Source organism: Parambassis ranga, chromosome 7, assembly GCF_900634625.1.
Source record: "Parambassis ranga chromosome 7, fParRan2.1, whole genome shotgun sequence".
NCBI classification, from domain to species: Eukaryota; Metazoa; Chordata; class Actinopteri; family Ambassidae; genus Parambassis; species Parambassis ranga.
In genome coordinates, this window is record NC_041028.1 from 2,285,875 (window position 1) to 2,305,596 (window position 19,722).

The 19,722-nt window shown below is 45.0% G+C and overlaps 2 protein-coding genes across 7 annotated transcripts in view; both read right to left on the reverse strand.

Annotated features, from left to right (window-relative positions):
- Positions 1-6,496, reverse strand: part of LOC114439063 (protein NDRG3-like) — a 13,956-nt gene extending 7,460 nt beyond the window's left edge. Inside the window, exons 1-4 of one of the 2 annotated variants that reach the window (XM_028410794.1) lie at positions 6,322-6,496; positions 1,956-2,019; positions 1,831-1,863; positions 10-115 (exon numbers count right to left, since the gene is read on the reverse strand). In XM_028410794.1, coding sequence (XP_028266595.1) covers positions 10-115; positions 1,831-1,863; positions 1,956-2,012 — 196 coding nt within the window. In that variant the 5' untranslated portion in view covers positions 2,013-2,019; positions 6,322-6,496. Of the gene's footprint in view, positions 1-9; positions 116-1,830; positions 1,864-1,955; positions 2,023-6,321 lie in introns of both variants that reach the window. The other variant, XM_028410795.1, reaches the window with a different exon arrangement.
- A 1,893-nt stretch (positions 6,497-8,389) lies between these two features.
- Positions 8,390-16,484, reverse strand: LOC114439058 (PHD finger protein 20-like). 5 transcript variants are annotated; one of them, XM_028410788.1, is made up of 18 exons: positions 16,407-16,484; positions 14,942-15,021; positions 14,686-14,857; positions 14,470-14,554; positions 14,034-14,107; positions 13,684-13,936; positions 13,497-13,580; positions 13,269-13,328; positions 12,842-13,028; positions 12,651-12,763; positions 12,434-12,559; positions 12,254-12,340; positions 12,025-12,167; positions 11,816-11,915; positions 11,530-11,725; positions 11,239-11,437; positions 9,940-10,174; positions 8,390-9,850 (listed from the first exon to the last, which is right to left on the reverse strand). In XM_028410788.1, the coding sequence occupies exons 2-18, from the start codon at positions 15,019-15,021 to the stop codon at positions 9,714-9,716; spliced, it is 2,331 nt and encodes a 776-aa protein (XP_028266589.1). In that variant the 5' UTR covers positions 16,407-16,484; the 3' UTR covers positions 8,390-9,713. The 5 variants fall into 5 exon arrangements, with proteins under 5 accessions (XP_028266589.1, XP_028266588.1, XP_028266585.1 ...); XM_028410787.1 differs by having other exon boundaries at positions 11,239-11,440; XM_028410784.1 differs by having other exon boundaries at positions 11,239-11,440; positions 12,434-12,583.
- Between the last annotated feature and the right edge of the window lie 3,238 nt (positions 16,485-19,722).

A 19,722-nucleotide genomic window follows, 5' to 3' on the forward strand; every position in this document is an offset into this window, starting at 1 on the left:
TTTACTCACGGTTCAATCCGATGTCATGGTAGGTGAGGATAGTGGGTCGGTTACCCTTAGCAACCCCCCTCATGGTAACGTGCAGCACGCCGTGGGCCGTCTCCACATCGTGCTCCTGAACAACAAATAACCATCATGGTGTCAGTGCTGCAGCGGGAGCCTCCAGACTGGATTCAGTCAGCTCAGTGAAGGTTTCCAGAGACAGCAGCTTGTGTTTGTGTGTGGCTCCACCACCTCCACCCTTCGTCGTATATCCAACGTGCTATGGCTGCTTTCACACCTTTTGATCTGAAAGAGTTTGTAAACTTGTTGGTTTGGTTTCTTTTTACACACAGCAGAGTGTGCGTGAACCAGGTGAAGACACCCTCTCTGTGGGTCAGGTGTGTCGCTGCAGGAACACAGTAAAGACAGGAAGAAGAACCTGTGCTGTGGACTGAGGTTTACTGACACAGGGTAGTCCTGTTACCTAGTGACCTAGGACAGCGTTTGGAGTCACATATCAGGACAATACAGGTTTTTGCATTGATCCCACTAAACTGTGACACTGGGCTCTTGGTCTGGTTCTGGTCTGTATGTTTTCCTACCAGGTACATCCTGATCTTTAGCTGATCACCTGTTCAGAAATCAGTCGGTGTTTCCATGTGATTCAGGGTGACCTGTCTGAGACTGGGGAGTAAAACCTTCACATGCTTCATATGGCACAGGCCGAGCTTCACCTCACTAATGGAGGGGCCATGGAAACGGATGCGGTTCATGATGTGGATCTGTGACTCTCTCATGCTGTACAGGTGATATCATGGATTAGCTTTACAGCACTGAGCTACATGAACCAGTGAGATTCACTGTGCAGATTAGACAACAGGACTTCAGATCTGGAGGATGTCCAACAGGGCCATCAGCTCCCAGCTACTGACTCTGACTGACCCACAGTCTGAGTCACTGCTGTGATGTGGAAACACAGTCATTGACAGAAACAAAAGAGTCTAAAAGCTGAGCTGGTTGATGGTGGTGGTGGTGCTGATTCTCCAAGAAGCTGCACCAACCGTCCAGAAACACGTTTGTGCTCTAAGGTGCGTTTGATGTGCTGTCCTCTTTGTGTGATCACAGCTGAGAGCTCACACTTTCTTCAGGACACAGGTAAGGAGCAGCTAACCTGCTAACTCATCACACTGACTGCTAAAGAACAGGAGATCTGCTGTGAATCCTGAGACTAGAGGGAGGAAGGGGAGTTCAGAGTGTGTCAGAAGGTTTGACAGACAGAAAAACGATTCAAAGGGAGGTCAGAGGATTCAGGAAAAGCTCGGCGGTGCTGTCACCCCTCAGCCTTCTGCCAGGTGAAGAAAAGAAGGGAAAGCGGGGGCGGTATGATGGGATCAAGAGGGCCGATCTGTGCAGGCCAAAGGGTTAACGGTCTTTAACAAGCCGACTCCTTGCTGGCCTTTGATCGTGCCTTTTCTCTTCCTGACACCTTTAACCTCAGAAACCTCCCAGCACAGCACTGGAGGCTGCTGAGACCCGAGCGCTGCTTCTCATTTAAAGTGTCCTCTTTGCTGTTCACACAGTGTGACGTGAGAAATCGTTACAGGAACTGTCACAGCATGTTCTGCAGCTCGATGCTCTGTGATCACTGATGCAGACTGACCCGAGGCACTGACGTCAGTGTCCATCAGCTGACACACTCACTACGAGTGTGATGATGGACGGGTCACCTCCACATCAGCCATGTCATGTGGTTACTCAGTGGATGATGGTGTCCAAATATCACAAATCTCATCATCCCTCATCTTCAACAATGGAACATTAATTAAAACAAACACGACGAGGACTCACCTGACAGTCGAAATCCTGGAGGTTTCTCCCATTCTGAAGGAACACAGAGATTCTTCGGTTATTATTTGAAGTATTGCTGTCAATAAAAAAATGTAAACACTCATAGATACGACCTGCAGCCCCACCTGTCCTGTCAGCAGTGGTTTGATCTCAGTCAGCTGGACGTCATGAAGCTCCTCCATCGTAGCTCTACTGATGAAGACAGAGAAAAACAATCAATAACTATGAATAATACAGGAACACACCAATACATCCGAGAAAACAACACTGAAACACACAGTTAGAACCAAGACAAATGAAAAAGTCACCACAAAAGACATCGGAATTTTAAAAAAGCGTCTGATTTATAACCGATATTGAGCTTTATTACTAGTTTAGAGAAGGAGAGTGGTTGTCCGTGCAGCAGGTGGACATCCTGTCCACAAACACGTCAAAAAGATGTTTACATGAAGCCTCAAAGCTGCGTGTAAGGGTCCAGAAGTGTGATATTAATTCAACATTTCACATTTTCTCTGCAGATCAGCTGGATGTGAGACGTCAGGGCATAAAATAAACCCATGGCTGGTTTTTGCAGGCAACACCCAATAAAGCCCGTCATCCTGACGGCACTGATTAATGCCTCGATCAGCGAAATAACAGGACAGATTTTTGTTTCTAATCCTGGTCACAACCACGATAAGAAAGATTTAAACTTCCTGCCTGTCTCTTGCTCTCAGTCTACCTGTGTGCTGTGTCAAACTGTGTTATCCAACTGTGTAAATCTAATGGAAACAGTGATCTCTCACTGGCTGTAAGCCACCCAGTGTGTGTGTGTGTGTGTGTGTGGGGCTGACAGGTTGGATAACAGTGTTTGAGCAGAGTGGCTTGGATGGATGCTGAGCTTCCTGTAGGCAATCTGGCTTTGACCCAAACACAAAACCAACCGACTGTGAAGCTGCAGCGAAGCAGCCTCATCGAGCGCAATCTGCACACGAGATGTGCTGTTACAGTGTTATTCAGAACCGGGTTCAGAACTGTGTACACACTCATCTGTCCTTCAGTTCTTTACACATAAAATAAAGAAGCTGAAACCGGTCCATCTGTTAACTCTCCGGAAGTCTTATCCCATCTGATGAAGTCTTTGGCTACATTCAGACCGCCGGGGCTGAAGCAACTCACACCTGACCGCACAACCAGCAGCACCCTGCAGATTCTGACCCTTTTACAGAAAAACCCAGAGGACTGTTTGTCTCTGAATGGACCTCTGACAGACAGGGCGGTCCAACAGATGTCAAGAGACACACAATCATCAACACAACCACAGGCAGAGCTGCTATAAAAAGAGACACAACAACACAAACATCATCGTGCCAAATAAACACAGCAAGACACCACATCCTAACAGAGGGATGCAAACACACGGAGGAAGAGGCCTTCACACAGACACACGGTGCAGGTGCACTGCTGACGTCACCACAGGGCAGAGACCTGTTGCTGCGTTCATGATGCGTTCACGTGCAGAACGCTGAAGTGATTACAAATATCCACTTAACCCTCATGCGTTGTTCGGGACATTTTTGTCCTCTGAGAGAAATTTTTCTGTTTATTTTGGCCATAACTTTGTCAATATGTGGACAAATTGAATCATTTTTCCTCAATAAGCTTAATTTTACATAAATTTTGTTAATATGATTTTAAAATTTTTCATAGGTCAACGGTACACTGTGGGCAAATTTTACCCCCTAATGTGTTGTTCGGGGACAAAAACGTCCCCTAACTTTAAACGGTTTTAAAAATATATTAGATAAATATTTTTTTGAAATTTTTTTGCATAGCCCTTTTAATTAACTTCAGTTCTAATCAACAGTAGTGAAAAAAATCATTTTCCCCCAGGATTTTAACCCTTTAATCACCAATTTTATAAGGGGTGGTGCTGAAAATTGAAAAAAAAAACACACAAAATGGCTCATTTTTAATAGAAAAGGTGAATGTGGACTGGATTCTTTTTAACCTTTATTATAGTCTTGGCCATGTCAAACATCAGTAAAAAAATTGACTTTATTGCATTATTAGTTTTTGCACAGCACTGGATTTTCTTTTTTCTCCCATTTTGTCCCATAGACTTACATTATAACACACTTTTTTTGACTGCACAGCCATGGCACTAATAATCATGCATTCTTGATTGTTGGTGGTTTACCCTGTTGGTAGGAGGTAACATTTGTGATTTTTACAGTTAACAACTTAATTACCATATTAACCCTTTACCTGCAGGCCTGTGCTCATGTACTGTAGTTTCTGGCTTAAGTATATGGAGTTATAGGGAGTATTTTAGCACATAATTGTGTGTCTACACACTGTGTGTGTATGTTAGAGAGGAAGAGAGCCATTTGCACACTGTCAGGGAAGGAAAGTCAGGAAAATAAAGTTACTAAGTAAGTGAAGTGTACCTAATTCAGACGTACAACGGCAATGCATAAGCATGTAAAATGAAAACATCCAGGAGTTCTGGCGTCTGAAGTTGTGGATGGGTAAAATAGCTGTTTTTTTTTTTTTTTTAGCTTTCGGAAAACACGTCCTCCAGTAGAGTGACTTTACTTTTAGGTTAGTGTCTCAGTTGAGATCACTGAATTAGTCTAAGTGAGGTCTAAGTGCCCCTTTTCCATGGTGTGTTGCGCTCCACACGACCATACGTACATGTGCATGTTACTAAATAGACACCATAGATAGATACTTGATAACATAATAAATAATCATTGACTAACCAAATCTAATCTACAGTTTAGTCCCCTACTAAAATTAGTATTAAAAGTAGTTTAGTAAAGTAAAGTAAAGTAAATTTGTTGCAGCCCTAAAAGTAAGTGCCGGGCCCTTTGATGCTGAGAGGTTCAGACTAAACAAAACAAAAACCCTAGTGGACTTGCATGCATCCTCCTGGTCATTTAATGGTGACAAGAGCAGCAAGCAGCATGAAGAGAGGATTCACCTGTGCATGAGTGAAGGATTCACTTGTGAACGAATGAAGGATTCGCTTGTGAACAAGTGACGGATCTACTTGTGCAGCCTTCACAGCTTCACAGCCTGGCCCTTCATAGAGCCAGGCTGCACAATCATTTCCAGAGATTGTGCACAAGTGAATCCTCTCTTCATGTTGCTTTCTGCTCTTCTCACCATCAAATGACCACAAGGTCACATGTAAGACCACTTGCCTTTTTGTTTTGTTTAGTCTGCACCTGTAGACATCAAAGGGCCACACGTGCATAGCAACACTTTCTTTGTTTTTGTTTACTATGAAGACTCTGTGGTTGTGTGTACTCACAGACAACAAGATCAGTGTGCAAATGGCTCTCTTCCTCTCTAACATACACACACAGTGTGTAGACACACAATTATGTGCTAAAATACTCCCTATAACTCCATATACAAGCCAGAAACTACACTACATGAGCACAGGCCTGCAGGTAAAGGGTTAATATGGTAATTAAGTTGTTAACTGTAAAAATCACAAATTTTACCTCCTACCAACAGGGTAAACCACCAACAATCAAGAATGCATGTTATGTAGTGCCATGGCTGTGCAGTCAAAAAAAGTGTGTTTATAATGTAGTCTATGGGACAAATGGGAGAAAAAAAGAAATCCAGTGCTGTGCAAAAACTAATAATGCAATCAAGTCAATTTTTTTACTGATGTTTGACATGACCAAGGACTGTAATAAAGGTTCAAAAGAATCCAGTCCACATTCACCTTTTCTATTAAAAATGAGCCATTTTGTGTGTTTTTTTTTTCAATTTTCAGCACCACCCCTTATAAATTGGTGATTAAAGGGTTAAAATCCTGGGGGAAAATGATTTTTTCACTACTGTTGATTAGAACTGAAGTTAATTAAAAGGTCTATGCAAAAAAAAATTCAAAAATAGATTTATCTAATATATTTTAAAACCGTTAGGGGGACGTTTTTGTCCCCGAACAACACATTAGGGTAGTGTTTGCGAACAATGCATGAGGGTTAATAATAGATCTGAGGCTGTTACCACGCCGAACTGAATGTTCTGATGCGCCTGGCTCTGCTGTCCGCCCACACACACACACACGAGCGTGCGCGCGCACACACCCTCTCCCTCCCTCCCTCACACACACACACACACACACACACTGGGTCTAGGAAGCAGCAGTTAACGGTGAACGCTGCCTAATTAATGAGCTCGGACATTAATATGAGCTGTAGACAGACAGAGGTTTTCGCCTTAGCAACGAACCGTTACTAAGGGACTAGGGACACGGACACACACAGACACACACACTTGTAACCTAACCCAGCATCGCCATGTAAGCTCATTTGATGAATCTCCGAGATTACACCTCCTCCACCTTCTTCTGGTTCCCGTTTACAGTTAGCCTCAAAGCTAAGTTGACCGTTAGCTCATTAGCCACCTGCTCACTCGTCACGGCGGCCGAACCGAACAAAAACCCGAACAAAAGCCGAGCGCTGCCGGCCGCCTCCCGCTACTCACCGCCTGCCGTTAGCTCCAGAGGCTGCACAGAGTTAACCGTTTAACGGGCTCAACCAGCCGCTGACTTTTTGGGAGATCGTGAGTCGGTTTAGGAGTTAACCGTCGCGAGCCTCTGCTGACACTGACTGAGCTCACGGTGCCGCACGCGGACAGTCCGGGGCGGAGCTACGTCACCGTAAACAGTGTCGGGGAGGAACGGATTACATGTACCGACGTTATGTAATCAGAGTACAACGTCTCAGTACCTGTATTCCGTTACAGTTACAGTCTAAAGAGGTGGTAATCAGAGTACAGTTACATTGTTGATTACACGGTGGTGCGTTCACGTGTCTGTTGACAGAAGAGGTCACAGTGACGTGGTGCTGGATCCTGGAGCCGTGTGGACCCGGAGGTTCTGCTCTGTGGTGTGCAGGGCTTCAATCTGTGAGTAATCCAAGTATTCAGAGTACGTTACTCAGACTGAGTAATGTAACTGAATACATTACAGATTACATTTCAGGACTTTTTAAAAATATCCTGACCTTAAACAGCAGGTCAGGAGGTAAGGGTTAACAGCAACAGGTGTGACGGCAGAAACGCTGACTGACGTCACTTAGTCTGACTGACGTCATCTGACAGACTGCTGTGGATGGTTTAAAGATAAATAAACAATTCATTCATTCATTTTATTTTAATGCATATTCGATGATGTATCGTCGATTATGTATTTTCTTTACTTATTTTAGCTCTACCATCATAATTAGAGGATCAGACCGGAACATGTCTAAATAAGTGGATAAATGACTGTGTTCCTACTGAAATGAGACTTTATGGATTCAGACGAAAGAACTAAAGAAGTAAAAACATAGAACTGGTGACGTTGAAATAACAATATGGACACTGATGAATATCATAAACTGACTACTGCAATAAAATAAATTAATACATGAAATAAATGAGGCACCATCATGCCCCGAGCAAAATCGCAAACACTGATTTCAAATTCTGTTGAATAAAGAAATAGTGTTTAGTGGTAGTGAATAGTGGTTACACACACACACTATGTGCCAACAGGAGACATCCTGGCAGTCTGTGAACAGTGCGACCATCTGTCTGACTAACATAACACACTGTGTTACTGTATGTATCGTGTACATTATAAAAAATAAAGAGGTCGGTCACAAATCTACGACACCTGGTTCCAAGTATCTCCTGCTGGTCTCAGACCACATTAACAAACCTGCATACAGCACATTTTTATGTTGATATTTAAAAAAAAATAAAATTTGTTTTGACCATAATGTAGAAGAATGTTTTAGACTTAAACCTTTTCTGTTCAGTAAGGCGTTCAGTCAGCCTCAAACATATTGTGTAGGGCTGGTAGGTGTAGTTACAGTCGCCTCAGCCACAGGTAGAACAGGTGTTAGGGAGGATAAAATCTAAACTTTTAGCACAGCTATGCTGCTCTAGGCCTGTGCTGTCAGGGGGCACAAACATGATCCACTGAGCAGTTTCCCCCTCACCCTCTGACCTCTCCTCTACTCTCCTTAGTCTGGCTCATACTGGTAATATCGTCTCGTGTTTACTGTCTTCCTCGTAGTTCTGTGCCTCGCTCTCTCTCTCTCTTTGCAGGTCTCAAGACCTGCATGCTGACCTGCAGTCCGGCCCCTGATCTCTCCTGTGCTCATTGTCTTCATCAGCCCCTGCTGCTCATCTTTGTTTTGATTACTATCAAATTACTATTACTACTTATGGACTGACGATATATATAGATATCATTATAATATAATCTGTTTCATCTTGCTGTCATGTTTGCTCCTCTCTCTCCTTCATCCTCTCTGTCCTGTCTCCCTCTTCTTCTCCTCCTCTACCCAGCCGACTGGCAGCAGGAAGGTTCTTCCTTAAGTAGACGGGTCCTGCTCAAGGTTTCTTCCTCTTAAAGGGAGTTTTTCCTTGCCACAGTGCTCTTAAGGGGGTTCACACTCTGGGTTTCTGTGAAGCACTTTGAGACAAATTCTGATTGTAAAATGCGCTGTATAAATAAAACTGAATTGAATTGAATTCCAGAGAAAGACAAAAACACAACAAATGAGTTTTTACTATTTTAATCAAAGCTGGAAGTATGAAAAGAATCTGTTTTTGAAATGTGTGTCTGTTGGAGGAGGCGGTGCAGAGGCCGCCTCACACTGAGCTGCAGCCAACTGATCACCAGATGAGGAGAGAGATTTTAAACACAGCAGTGTGTGAGCATCAGTGGAAAAACAAAGAAGAAGAGGTTTAAGTCCAAATGTTTTAGGAAAAAGTTGAAATCAGATTTTTACAAGTTTCAGTCCCTCTATCAAAATAAATCTACAACTTTATACAGTTAGTTTATAAAACACTCACACATTTACATTTTAAAGCTGCTTATAAATAAATGAAGTGTGTTAACATGTTATATGGCTGTAAAAGATACAAAACGGTGATGCTAACAGTGCTAATGAGCCAGCGCCTGTATGTACAGAGGTGGACATGAGCCGGACCGGAGAGGAGAAGAACAAAAACACAGAAAAACTAAAGTAAATGTAAACAGCTACATTTATACCAACAGTGTTTGTGTAGTTACTCTCACTGCCAGAAGGGGGAGACACGTGTTCTGCTCTGTAGAACGTCTTTGAAATCAAATTTACTTTTAGTCCTCTCAGTTATAATAAAGGAATTCAGACATAGACTCTTCCTCCATCACTGAGAGCTTTAAGCATGCGTCACAACAGCGTGACACAACAAAATCAATGCAAATGATGGATTCTACAACAGGAAAGGGATTCGAGCTGACGGACATCAGGCGGAGGAGAGCTGACAGAGGGGTGGGACACGCAACCATGCATGGTTTAATCCGCAGGGGGCGGGGCTTGTCCTGTTAATATGAAATCAATGAAAACAAAAGAGCATGGAAAGCAGCTCAGAGAGCGGCTGTGACTGACTGGTGCGAGCCCGGCTGGCGGTCAGCGTCACAAAGATTTACCAAACATTTACTCTTTAAGAAAAAAACATGTTTTCAGCTTGTTTTTTTAACGGAAATACGTACAGTTAGTACTAATATTAGTACAAATACCAAATCTCTGCAGCGAAAACTTTTAAAAGAATCAAACTGTAAAAGTGTTTAACTTCAAACAATCCAACAATGATGTTAACGAGCTTCCAAAAAGCAAACCTCCTCCTGTCCCAGGAGTCAAACATCAAACCTCCTCCTGTCCCAGGAGTCAGCTCATAAAGCTGATACCTGATACCGTCCACTTCCAGGAGCAGAGCAGCTTCTCTCCACCAGGCGGCGCTGTCTTGTGCAAACAAACCGCTGCTGTTTTTTTCCCAGTACGCGGAGTTCGACTCACGTGTTAGTCTCTCAAAGGTCAAAGTTTAAGGAGTAAAAGGAGTCAGCGGCAGACCGACAGCTGCCTCACAATGTACAGGTCACACAGCAGCCGCCTGATTCGCTGTTTGAGCTGCGGGAGGCGGGACAAAGGGTCGGGGGGCTCCAGCTCACCCGAATGGTCCAACCAGGACTCTAAGACTGCAGAGAGACAGAAGAGAGAGAGAGAGGAGATGTGTGGTGCTGCCATCTTGTTTGGTTCCGTGTGTATTGGTGTGTGTGTGTGTTACCGTCCAGCTCGCGCTCGATCAGCTCCATCCTAGCGCTGATCTGATGGTGCAGAGACTCGATGTGCTCCAGGATGTTCAGCTGACACTCAGCCATGGATGCTGGTCGAGGCTGTGGCGTGTGTGTGCGGGTGTTTGGGACGTGCTCGCGGCTGTCTGTGTGGCTCTCTGTTTTTATGCTGTGTGTCACAGTGGGTGTATCAGCTGGTTCCTGTTTGACGTCTTCAGGCTTTATCTCCTACAGAGACACAAAGATGGTCGTCAACAGGAACAGCCCTGGGTTTAAACTGCTTCAGCCGGACTCCTCTCCATCCCACCTCCTCTCGCCTGCGCTGTGTCTGACCTAATGTCCTATCTGCTGCCACTCAGGTCTGTTCTCAGTCTTTGCTGCTGCAGGGATCACAGATCAGAGCCAGACTGAACTCTAGCTCTGCTCTATTTACAAGTCTGGTCTGTGTGTCTGTCAGTGGGAAACACTGTGTGCGGCTCAAACGAGGCTCACATGATTTAACACGGCAGCCCTGATAAAACGAGTAGATGACCTGCAGCAGCTCGGCGCTGAGTAAAGCTGGATCCATACTCCGCGAGAACAGAGAACTCCCTCCCCCCTGCAGACGTTACGCCCACAAAATGGCACAGGGTCCGGGCAGAACTTTTTCTCTCAAGGCTGTGCGTCAACCATGCTGTGATTGGTCTGAATTTATTGTGGGTGTGATGAATGTGAAGAAGCGCAAGAGCTTCTTCAGGTGCAGAACACACAGACAGAAGGAGGAAGTACAGCGACGATGAACAGTTTAGATGAGCAGCTGGCAAACAGCTCCTGGAAGGAGAAACACGGCGCACAGAGGAGAGCGTCTGTCCACAAGATGGCGATAAAAATTAACCCCAGTATTGATCACGGTGTTACAGCGGCTGGACGCACATTAAACACCGGGATGACCGCATGCTGTGCGCCCTCTTCCCTGAACATTATCAGCTCGTTAGGCCAGGTAACCACGACTGTGCTCACAATTTACAATACAACTGCATTGTCAACCTTTAGTGTGTGACGTGCGCTGCGTAGGAGGGCCGTATGAGGAGTTCTGCACACACACGTCTCGCGGAGTATGGTACCTCCGTTTTTTTTTACTCTTACCACCCGTGGAGCGAGTTCTCTGTTCTTGTGAAGTATGGAACAGCCTTAACTGTTGGTTCTACCTGAACGTCCCTGTTGTTCATGTGGTCACACAGCTGCCATCCACCGCTCTAAACACGCCATGATCTGACCTGACTCTAATGAACGTACTTCCTGTGTGTCTCTACCTTCTCCTCCTGCTCCTGCTTCAGCGCAGCTGACAGCTTCTCCTCAGCCTTGTCCCATGACGCCCCTGGTTTCTGGTAGCAGTGCTCACTGCTGACGTAACAGACAGGAGGCTCTCCCTTTGGGCTGGACATCAGTCTGGGCCCCTCCTCCTGTTTCCACGGTAACCTCCACAGCTGCAGGTCTGCGTGTGATGAAGAGCTGCTGTGTGGGACAGACAGACAGACTGAGGACGTGTGTCTCTGCGGGGTGCGGACAGACAGACGGACGGACGGAGAGGCGGCTGAACTCACTGCAACAGGCTGATTTTGAGCTGCAGCCCCCTAAGGACCTCGCAGAGGCCGTGTGTGTGCGCCAGCAGGCGGCTGGTGTGTGTGATCTTGGAGGCGTTGGTCTCAGAGTAGTTCTCCTTCACACACGACAGGCCGAACATGTGACCGGATATTAGCAAATCAGACTCAGACAGGACGCGCTGAGCCCGCCTCCAACCTGAACATCAGAACATCAGAATTACAAATGTTTGCAGAATATAACACACACACAGACACACACAGACACACACACAGTGATGAATCTTACCTGCTGTCTGTCTGCAGTAGTAGCAGATGTAGTTGTGTGGGACGTTGTCTTCATATAAACCCATGCAGGTGCCGTGCTGCCAGCACAGACACGACTCACACTGCACACACAGACACACACACACAGACACACACACAGGATTGTAAGACACAGCACAGATCCAGCACTTCCTCCACATGTCAGCACTCAGGTATCTGTCTGTGTGTCACCTGGATCATGAAGTCGTTCTCCTCGTCCACTTCGCACACACACCTCACCATCTCACACTCCTCCGTTTCCATAGCAACAGGCCAAGAGGGCGTGTCCTCTCCGCTCTCCGCTGTTAGCGTCGACCAATCACTGCCATCGTCCACTGAAAAAGCAAGAGGTGTTTCATGATTCTATCCTTTGAACACTAAAGCCTGACAGGACGTTTAAACTTCAAAATAAAAACAGTACTTTGTGCGTTTGTGTTGTGATGTCCGCTCAGAAGCTCCACGGTGATCTCAGGTCTGTCCGAGTTCTCGTCGTCGCTGCTGCCGAGTCCTGATGAGGAGAGACAGCAGGATGTGAAAGGACGGCCACAGACAAGCGTTCTGAGTCAGGGAAGCGCCGGTCGATGGGTGAACTGGCTGCTACCTGTCTGACTTTTCTTTTTCTTCTTCTTCTTCTTTTTCTTCTTCTTCAGTTTGACTCTCAGGAAGTTCTTCCTCTCCTTCCTGTCCTGGCCTCCGCTCCTCTCCTTCCCTCCATCCTTCTTCGCCTCTGCTGGCAGGTCACACAGGAATGCTGCTGGTTTAACCATGTGTTGTGTTACAGACAATCTTTCATCTATGTGGATTCTAAGTCCTCCTACCTGTTCCCATAATGCCCTGCTCCCGGTCGTCACGGTGACAGCTGCTGTTCTGGTTCTCGCTCTTCCTGTCTGAGATGATGTCCGTCCCCTCAGAGGAAGACCGCTTCCTCCTACTACAACGGCAAGCATTAGCATCACGCTGTATGTCATCACCACCACCACCACCCCCCCGCTGCGGGATCTGAACTGACCTCGACGTCTCCTGCTCGCCGCCTCGCTCATCCAGCTGCTGGTCGGAGTGGTAGTACTTTATGTGGTAGTGCAGCAGACTGGCCTTCCTGAAGGACTTGGTGCAGCCAGGAGATGGGCACTTGAAGGGGTTGTGGTCCAGCTCAATGGAGAGAATTGGAGGAGGCTGGTTCTTTATGACTCTGTACACTGAGAGAGGACGGAAAGGACAGACGGAGGGCAGAGAGTTTGAGTGGTATTTTGGGGATCATGAAGTTTGTGTCCAGAACTCCTCTGTCAAAAGCTTTCCTGTCGAATGTTTGTGGATGCTGCGTCTGTGCCGCTCAGCGTCTGCCTTCTTTTATTTCTTTGTTTTAGGTTTTTGGTTACGATAACACCTGTAATGTGTACATGTGTGTGTGTGTTTCTGTGGAGCATTAAGGCGCTTACATGGTTCTCTGCTGAACTTGTGTGTGGTAGGCAGGTGGGCCTGACGCTCCAACAGGACATCTTGGAGAGAAGAAGAAGAAAAAGCACAGCAGGATGTTTCAGTCCATGTTAAACCCTCCTAGACATTCAGACCAGTCACAAATCTCTTATTATCTCTGTAGATGGTGGTTAAAGCTTAAATTACTGTTGTTCAGGCTGCACACGCCTCTGAAATGATGGCCTGCATACCTCTGTCGATGTGGGCGGGGTTAAGAGAAGCTGGCAGGCCAGAGTCCACTGTGATTGGCTGATTTTGAGCTCCGGTGCTCCCACCTGAAAGAGACGACAGTAAGCTGCACTTCACCAACAGTCTCATCAGACATGTGGCTCTGTGTGTTCACACAGAGGGCTAGAGGTCAGAGGTCACCTGACTTACTGTCATCTGTTTTCTTCTTTGCTGGTGGATGTGAGGATGAAGGTCCTGCCTTCCTCTTCCTCTTCCTCTCCTCAGCTCCTTCCTCCTCCTCCTCCTCATCCTCCTCCTCTTCTCCTCCCACCTTTTCCACTTCATCCTCTCCCCTCTTTTCCTCATTTTCTTCCTCTCTTTCTCCAGCTTCTGCCTCCTCTTCCTCACTCTCTCCCTCCTCCCATCCCTCACTTCCCACAGCACTCTTCTCAGATCTGGATTTCTGATGCACATAAAAAAAACACACACACACACAAATATTAAAGACATCTAGCTGGGAGAAGTCAGACCAGAGAGGACCAAATAATGTCTTTTCTTACTCTCTGAAAGGGTTTGACCTTGGCGGGCTTCACAGTCCGAACCACGCCGTCATAGAAACGCACCGTGTAGGAGTCTAACACACACACACACACACACACACACAGACACACACACACAGAGTGTTTGAAAAGAGCAGACAACCATCTTTGAGAAACTGGCCAAGGTGTCCTGCTGTAAACTCTTGACTGAATCCTCCGTTCAATGCTGAACTCTAATCAGTCAAATTAAGCAGCTGTACATCAGGTTCAGTCAGCTCAGCTCTGTCTGTGTTTTATTTCCTGTGCAAATTCTCTGGTTAAAGTAACAGCGTGTCTGTAACTTCTCATCTGATAGTATAACTGCCTACTGTCCCATTCAAAGTGTTCAATATACAGTGAAAGAAAAAAGCAGGATTTGATGAGCACATGAAGGGTAAAGGTCGCGGCTGAGACTCACCGTCTTTGTTGACTCTGAGGATTTTGGCTGGGTAGAAACGACAGTCTGTCCAACAGGCCAGAACTTTTGATCCTGATACAAACATCTGAAAGAAGAATCAAATCTGCTGAATGTTCACTTATACCCGGGGCCGTTGTTAAGTGTGCAGGTCAAAATAAATAACACAGTCTCAGTCTCAGAGTCTCAGCGTCGAGTTGGGGTTCACACTTGACGTACCGGCTGAGACTGTGTTGGATTGCGGGCCTGCCTCCTCAGGCTGACGCGCTCCAGCGGTCGCAGGTACGGCGAGCTCCACTGAAACCACTCGTTGTGCCGTCGGCTCCACTGGCGGTAGTGGATCAGAACTCGCTCTTTGTCATAGTCGATCTTCTCAATCGTGGCTGGGTACCTGATCGATAAACAAATTACAATAACATCAATACAAAATACATTCAGCTCTGGATCCCAGTACATGTGTGTATGTGGTCCAAACCAGTTCTTGTGGCGGTCTCGGGCTTCCAACTGAGCTCCAACCTCAAAGGTGATTCCCGATCTGTCCGGAGGAGTCTTCATCTAAAGGAAACAGAGGAGGACGGGTCACAAGTGTGTGAAGTTACAGTTTCTGTGTTATTGCAATAAAATCTCTTTCTTTAACACAGACTGAGTTTATTGTAGATCCCTCAGGAGAACATCTGCCCCCTCATCAGGAGCATGCCCAGGTCTTACAGGCACGAGGAGGCCACACACACTCATTCTGACTTGTCTTGAGTTTCCACTCAAGTTGGATCAGTCTGTTATGTGATTTTCCACTTTCATTTTGAGTATGGTTCCAAATCCAGCCCTCCATGGGTTAATAATTTTGATATACATTGATCATTTTTATGTTATTTTGTTCTCATTGTATTCCACTATGTAATGAATAAAGATTTTCTACTGGAATGTTTCATTCATTGAGATCTAGGAGGTGTTATTTTAGTGCTCCCTTTATTTTTTTGAGCAGCCATTAAACTAAGCTACGCTCCTCCTGTTTCAGAGCCTCATGACACAATTATTTATATTAGCATTGTAATCATGGTTATGTGTAGTTAACCTAACTTCCCAAAAGTTTGAGTAAATAAAGTTGTATAAAGAAAAAATATATTTTATATTAAATATTTGCTTATTACTGTGACGGTATTCATACTTAAACTACATGGTCATATTCACTGTGGAGAAGCCAGCACTGATGGAGGAAGCAGCCACATTTTAATCATCAAACAAACACGAAAACTGTCTGAATGATACGTTTTCTTACGTGATGACGACATAAATTCAATGACGTCTGTAACGGTCGCAGCCAAACTTTTAGTTTCAATGTTTTAATATCTATAAATGTGGACTACATTATGAGAGCACAGACACACAAACAGCGTGCAATGAATTAACGAAACTATTACGTATTTGTTTTTAACATTTTAATAGTTTTCAATGTGAAGGAATCTGATTGGCTGCTGGGACAGCGAGGATACTTATTCAGACTTTTCATTGGACGGCTTTGCTGTCAGTCAAAAGAAGGGGCCGCATAGATAATTTGACAGTGGCTAACATGCTAATGCTACATATGTTAGCTTCAAATAGCAACCTATAGCGACGCGGGACGAAGCGCAAAACGTTTCAAAGTGACCCGTTTGTAAACTTTAGGAGCATCTGAAAGGAGACAGACAAATGTTCCGGGTCGTTCATTCAGCTCTTGCAGTTTAATGAAGTTTGAATCTCCTCTCCATTGACTGTGAGTTGTTAAGCTAACACAGCTAACATTTAGCCGAGGTTAACCAGCCCTGTCACTGTGACAGCTGCATGCCGGAACACGATTCATGTCCACCGGTGAGCTGCCGGTGAGGCGACGACTCCCGTTAACCCCTCTCTGTTCTGAGCAGCGATCGTTTAAATAAGCAACATAAAGCTTTATTTTTTTTTACCTCTGACGCTACCTCTGCGCAGCGCTCCTCATACTGTAGACACTGGAAAGCGCATGCGCGAGAGCAGGAATTCAGCTGTTCTGTGTTTATCGCCGCTGGAGGTGTGTGTGTGTGTGTGTGTGTGTGTGTGTGTGTGTTTGAATAACACCTACCCCCGTGTGTATAAAAAAGGTTTAAATGAATTTAATACATAATCCTGTAAAAGAACTGATGTACTTGTATTCTACATGTATTATCTGTATTGGACTAATCAGTTTATTATTTTATTTACAGAGGCTAAAAGCCTTTATTGATGACTCTATCATGTAACTGTAGTCGATTATATATGGCAAAATTGCCTCTTCATCATAGATAAACGCCCTAAATGGTTAAATAAACTATAAACCCCATATAAAAAAAAAATAGGCCCGAAGTTTGTACTTTAAAATGCTTTTATTTATGTCATTGTTTGGATTCTTGCTTATTTTTATCTGTCCCACACTTTCTTCTGTTTTACTTTGTTCTGCAGAATATAATGAATAATAATGACCACATTTATAATCTATAAAGAAAGTGGACTATAGCAGAGCTCAAATCAATAAGACCCTGCGAACAACAGACAAACAACAGAGAGGATTTATGTGCTGTGTGTGTGTCTGTCTGACACTGTGTCAGGAGATAATCACACGGCTAAGGAAGACACATTAGGACATTTGGTACATCAGGCGTCCAGCTGTTTCTGAATGAACAGACTGACCCACAGGAGGCTTTACAACCTGCTACACAAAGTGTATTATTTACATACAACTGCATCAGGTTGACAAGCAGAAAAAGTAACACAATAAATCGTTGTTGATGTTTTTATCACCAGAACAGTGTTTGCAGTGGACAGCAGATGTGAGTCCAAACTCCAGCAGCTGATGATATGAAGCGACACCAGATCAATGCAATGAGCAGCGCTGGCTAACTGCGCCTGCCTGGAAACAGCTGTTATGGAAGCACACAGCTGTGAAGCATCTCATCTAATATAACTGGCTACACCACACACCAGGAACGTCCACTCGGCCACTTCCTCGTTGGCTGGTTTGGATTTGTTCCTGTGGAAATGCTCCTCCACTTTCTGACAACACACACACACTAAAACACACACAGACAACACACACACTAACACACACACACACAGACAGACAACACACACACACTAACACACACACAGACAGACAACACACACAAACACAGCAGTGAGATCAGCCATTTGTAGGTTTGTAGTTTTGTGAGTTTCTCCCCTGCCCTCACAGTCCGGCTCTCTGTACGTGGTCAGGTGTGTGATCAGACCGTCGGATCTCAGACACGGAGCAAAGCTCTCCAGCTTTGCTTTCCTGAAGCGGGTCGTCTTCTCTCCTCCGGGGAAACGGCTCTCCAAGTCTGTGTGAGGAAGAGGAGGCAGTGAAGCAGTGAAGATGATACCATCATAGCTACAAATCCTGGACAGAGGAGGACGTGCACTGTGACTGATACACAAACACACACAGCAGAAGTGTCATTCAAGTCGCATACTTGTGTGCACGTGAGGGACTGAGTTGTATACACATGAACAACCTTTGTGATGTTAAACTCATTCTCCCATCTCCTGACACAAACGGAGTCAGTCTGTGCTGTTGTTGCGTGCTGTGCTTCAGCGTGTGCACGGCTGCTCTGACCAGATGTTTATCTGTCCAGCCTTGTTGTTAAAGGAGCTACAAATAAACATTCTTATAATAAACAAGAGAAATTTCCACATGAGTGCTCGTGTTCAAAAGACGTCCCCTCTGAGGACGAAGAGGACACACAGGTTGAAGAAGTGCCAGCTGCAGGTGTTCTCCAGGAAGTGACGAGCACAGAACACACACCAGCACACACAGACAGACACACCTGTCTGTCTGTGTGTGTGTGTCTGTAAAAAATAAATATTGCAGGGTGTTAAACCTGGTCTGGTAAATGACATGGTCATTCGCTCCGCAAGACCAAATGAAAGAAGAGAGGGCATCAGGTTAGTGTTGTTGAATAGAATGAGTTAATAATGTCAGTAAGATCATAAAACAGTAATCTGCTAAATGTTTGTTCATCTTATATTGTATGCATTTTATCTGTCAATCAATCAAAAAATGTCCAAACTAGATTTATTTGTATTCACAGAATAAGGCCTCTACTATTACTACTATGTACTATTTATAATCTTTTGTCTTTTTTTATCTGTGGTTCATTCAAACTTTGTGTTTTTCTTGTGCAGGGGAGTCAGCTCACCTCTACCTGAGCTTTCCACACTCGCGTAAATGATAATAACAACTATGGCAGTATCGAATGATACACCTCTGGTTCACTCTCTATTTGGAAAAGTGCAAGAGGAAAGTGTGTTGTTGTGTTTGATCCACGGGGGCAGCCGGTGTTCGGCCTTGTAGATGTTAAATGCCCAAATGTGACAAGTCATGTGGATTGCCCGTACATTAAGATCCATGATGGCACAGAAACACTAAGGAAATCTCCTCCTTACTTTTGGCAGGTCCAGGGCCAAATGTTGATTTCTGGACTTGACTGGTGTGACTTTGTGGTCTATGCACAGGAAGACATTTTGGTTCAGAGGACACCCAAAGATAAGGAGACCACAGAAAAAAAATCAAAGAAAAAGTTGACGGTTTCTTTTTTAACTTTTACCTCCCCACTTTCCTGGAAAAATAGAGCAAGCGTCCCACTGCAAACAGAAACATCTGTCTGAAGGTTAAAGGCCATTTCCAGTTTTTCCTGTTTGTCTCAGAAATCACCTCCAGCATGATCAGTTCATGTTGAATTATCATTCCCACTCCTAATGTTTTACAGGTGTTCCCTGTGCATGTTATTTCTGCCTATTTTTATGTATTTGTACATATCTGTGTAGCTGTACTAACACATATAGAACACCTGAAGAGGTGTTCTATATGTGTTAGTACAATGTTATCATGCTCCGCTTTGAGTGGCTTGAATCTCCAGAATTTTAATAAACTTGTAGGTGAGGGGGACCAATTAGTTGGAATTTTGAGACAGAACAGATCATTGTAATTTACAAGATTCCCCGTTTGTGGCCTGATTGACCCTGTTGTGCAATTGGCCTACTGCACTCTGAGATACACACAGCTCGTCACTGTTAACAGCTGTGCCAGGACTTCTACAGCAGGACTGCTCAACTGGTGGGCCTGCAGGCCAAAGTTGACCTGCCATGCCTGCTTTTGTTCTGGCCTTTCATGGCATTTGAACATTTTAGAAAGACCTGGTGACCCCTGGCCTGTTTTCAACAACCCCCCCCCCCCCCTGTGGACTACAACTG